The sequence below is a fragment of the Benincasa hispida genome, unplaced genomic scaffold, assembly GCF_027475165.1.
Source record: "Benincasa hispida cultivar pf3 unplaced genomic scaffold, pf3_genome.v1.1 HicScf61, whole genome shotgun sequence".
NCBI classification, from domain to species: domain Eukaryota; kingdom Viridiplantae; phylum Streptophyta; class Magnoliopsida; order Cucurbitales; family Cucurbitaceae; genus Benincasa; species Benincasa hispida.
The window spans coordinates 11,702-15,064 of record NW_028326723.1 but is presented as its reverse complement, the minus strand read 5'-3'; the positions used below and the strand labels follow the sequence as shown (position 1 = coordinate 15,064).

The following is a 3,363-nucleotide window of genomic DNA, read 5'->3' as shown; positions in this document are numbered from 1 at the left end:
CACAAAAAGTACATATTTTAAAGTATGCAAAAGTTATCATTCTTTTCGACATGACAGTCCATTGTCCATTTGCTGTTATCCAAAAGAACTATAAACAAAATGTAGGGGTGTCGTTAGTCTACATGTTTCTTCCTAGTAAACGGAGGCAATACCTCTTCCGTGCACGTTCTGGTACTGCAAGGAAGCAAATTGTCTTCTGAATGTCTGTGACAACGAGGTCAATAAGGGTGACCTGATCATCCTCATCTAGGCCATCAATGTTGTATATGGCATTTACTACTTCCTTCCGATGCCCGAACTCCAACTCATACTTCTCCTTTTGCCACGATGCAAGTTTACCCATGTGTATGCTCTACATTTCAACAGTCGATCTCATGATGTTGATCATTTCAACTTGGAATGATGACCTCTTCCTCTTACTGCCTCGAGATGACTCGGCAGGTACATTCGCTCTACCTGTAGATTGCTCTGCTAGCTTTTCATCTATTTCATCTTGATTTAATGGTGATTCTGTTTGGCGAACCTCAAGGGTGTGACAGTCCTGTGATCCAAGTCGAATCTCATCTTCAAACTCTCCGAATGCATTCGTCGCCATCATGTATAGGTCCTCACTTGATTGCCCTACTGCTCTGTCTTTCCCAAATACGGTGGAGAGGTCATCATAATCATAATGTGGGAATGGCTTGTTCCACATCCCCTTCACATTGGGATGACTCTGCATTGATACACATACACATTATTAATATTTATATTATAACACGTATCCATACATTTTTTTTCTAGAATCTTACCCGAACCCAAAGATCGAAAATCTCCCTCTCGACCTGGACACATTTGAACTTCTCATTCCAGCCGAACCCCGACTAATTTAACATCTCCGATACTGTGTTGTATTATTTCTTCAAACTCCTCACCTTGCACTCAATGGTGTTCTGATTCAGTGCGCACCCAGGCACTTTCTCATGTAGAATTCGCTCCAAGTGTTGTAGGTATCCTGATCGAAACGTCCCATTATCGGACCTCCAACCGGTTTCCACCAAATGCATATGTTCGTTGAATGAAAAGATGCTATATATTAAACACATGCACAAACAAAGGATAAACTGCTGAAATTATATGTTCTAATTTAACTTGTTCACATAGAGTCTTGGCACAAAACATTTTCACGAAATACTTGGAATGTTCCATAATTAAATTCCATTCAATAGTAAAAGAAAAGTAAGCAATGAACATTGAATAATCAGGCTCTTTGCCATTGAGTAAATATTTCGACCGCTAAGTCATCCCTGAATTTGGTCCATTCCTCTGATGATTCAACAAATTGAATATGATCCTCATCAAGACTAACTGATGCAGAATTCTCCTCATCGGGCACGTCAAGCATTGCACCAATTCCCATCTCCCTTGTGATCAAGTTGTGAATAAGGCAACATGCAGTTATTGTTCGACATTGGACTTGTATTGGGTAGAATGATTTTTCCCTAAGAATAGCCCACCGCCCCTATAGCAACCCAAACGCTCGCTCGATAACGTTCCTTGCTGAAGAATGTTTCATGTTGAAAAATTCTCTTGTAGTTGTCGGTGCGTTTCCTGCTCCACGCCAATCGAAGAGATGGTATAGTTCCCCTCTGTACGGCGCCAAGAATCCTTCAGCGTTGGGGTATCCAACATCACATAGATAATAGTATCCTGTACACATTTCGGAATGTCATGCATATGTGTTGTGGCAGGTACGCATGTTTAAATAACGTATACAGTTATTATAATACCCTTTGGAACCCTCAATCCGTACGGTCGCGAAACCGCATCCCTAAGAACCCTTGAATTGGCTGCAGACCCTTCCCACCCTGGCAAAATGAAGACGAACTCCCCATTTTGATCACACACTGTAAGAACGATTGTGGCAATCTCTCCCTTTCTCGTCCTCTATTGAAGTCGATCGACGACACTAAATTCACTTTAATGTATGTGCCGTCTAACGCTCCTAGACAATTATGTTTCTCTCAAGTGATCAGAATGAATTAAAAAAAATCTATCGTTGCATGCATATTTATGACGTATTCATATAAAAAACCGAGTACTTTTTGTACCTGAAACTACCTCCATCTTCCATCGGTGCATGTATTTGTGATTGGTTCTGGTTTTCTTAACAAAACAGTGTGAAGTTGTAACACTGCCCTAAGAACTGCGTTGAAATATCTCGAAACTGTCTCACCAGACCTCGAAAAGTTTCTGTGTACCACTCGATTCTTGACATCGTGTGCAAGAATGTGTAGGAATATCACAACCATCTCTTCGACGTCAATACATCTTGTTGGTTCTAAACAACCAGTCGACCATAGCATATTATATAAAATCGTAAAGGTACGTCTATCCATTTGGGTGCTTTCACGACATGCCAAGTCACTTTCGTAAATTAGGCGAAAGAAGGTCAACTGCCTAATGCAGTGCCTAGCATATGTCGGTTGTCTCTGTATCCTTCGGTAGTTGTTCAATAACGTGGTTAATGTTATGAATAACTGTACTTGAGAGTGCGAAATAATTGTCATGATCGAAAAGAAGTCTTCAATAGTATCCATCTTTATAGGGAAAAGGATACACAAGTTGTTCCTGAAAGGGTAAGGTATTTGGCGGATTATGTTTTATGATTAAGAAAGAATAGCAAAGGATGTCAAGCGTCGATATTGAGCATATTGGGTTATAGTTTAGATTTATGGTGTTATTTCCCAATGTACCTATAATAATCTAAAATCACATGTTTTCAAGGGCTTAGTGGGTTTTTTTTTCCTAAGGATAGGTTTGAGGGTATTTTAGTTAAGTCTTTTTAAGGGCTTAGTGGGTTTTTTTTTTAAGGGCCCAATGTACCTATAGTAATCTAAACTTGTCATAATCCTAGTTCCTAGGACAACAAATTTTCACCGAAAGATGTGTTAAAACGATGTATATAGAAAAAAAAATGCATTTTTCCATATTTTCAAAACTTGGTGAACCGATTGTATGAATATTGGTGTGCAATATTTTTTTAATTCTTATGTCACCGATTAGAAACTATATTTGTCAGAAATTAAACATTGGTTATAATATTAAACCATCGTTTCATTACAATTACATAATTAAAAAAAAATCAATTTTGATTGTGAAACGATAGTAAGACATACTAAAATTAATCCTGAAACTAGCTTGATAATAACACACCAAAATGTATAGAATATGATCTTATTGAAGCTGAAAAAAAAAAAGAAAGAATTGAAATGAACATATTATTAGATAAAAAAAAAAATTACATAACAGTACTATATCACCCATAATTCATAAAAAATTTGAGAAGTATCAGAGGAGGTGAAAAACAATAAGGATCTCGCT

The 3,363-nt window shown here is 37.8% G+C and overlaps 1 protein-coding gene across 1 annotated transcript; it reads right to left on the bottom strand.

Moving 5' to 3' along the window:
- Nucleotides 1-1,240: 1,240 nt before the first annotated feature.
- On the bottom strand, nucleotides 1,241-2,345 carry LOC150030075 (uncharacterized). Its single transcript, XM_090310095.1, has 4 exons — nucleotides 2,216-2,345; nucleotides 1,770-1,886; nucleotides 1,512-1,689; nucleotides 1,241-1,403 (listed from the first exon to the last, which is right to left on the bottom strand). Exons 1-4 carry the CDS (start codon nucleotides 2,343-2,345, stop codon nucleotides 1,241-1,243), a joined length of 588 nt encoding a protein of 195 aa, XP_090166221.1.
- Nucleotides 2,346-3,363: the final 1,018 nt, after the last annotated feature.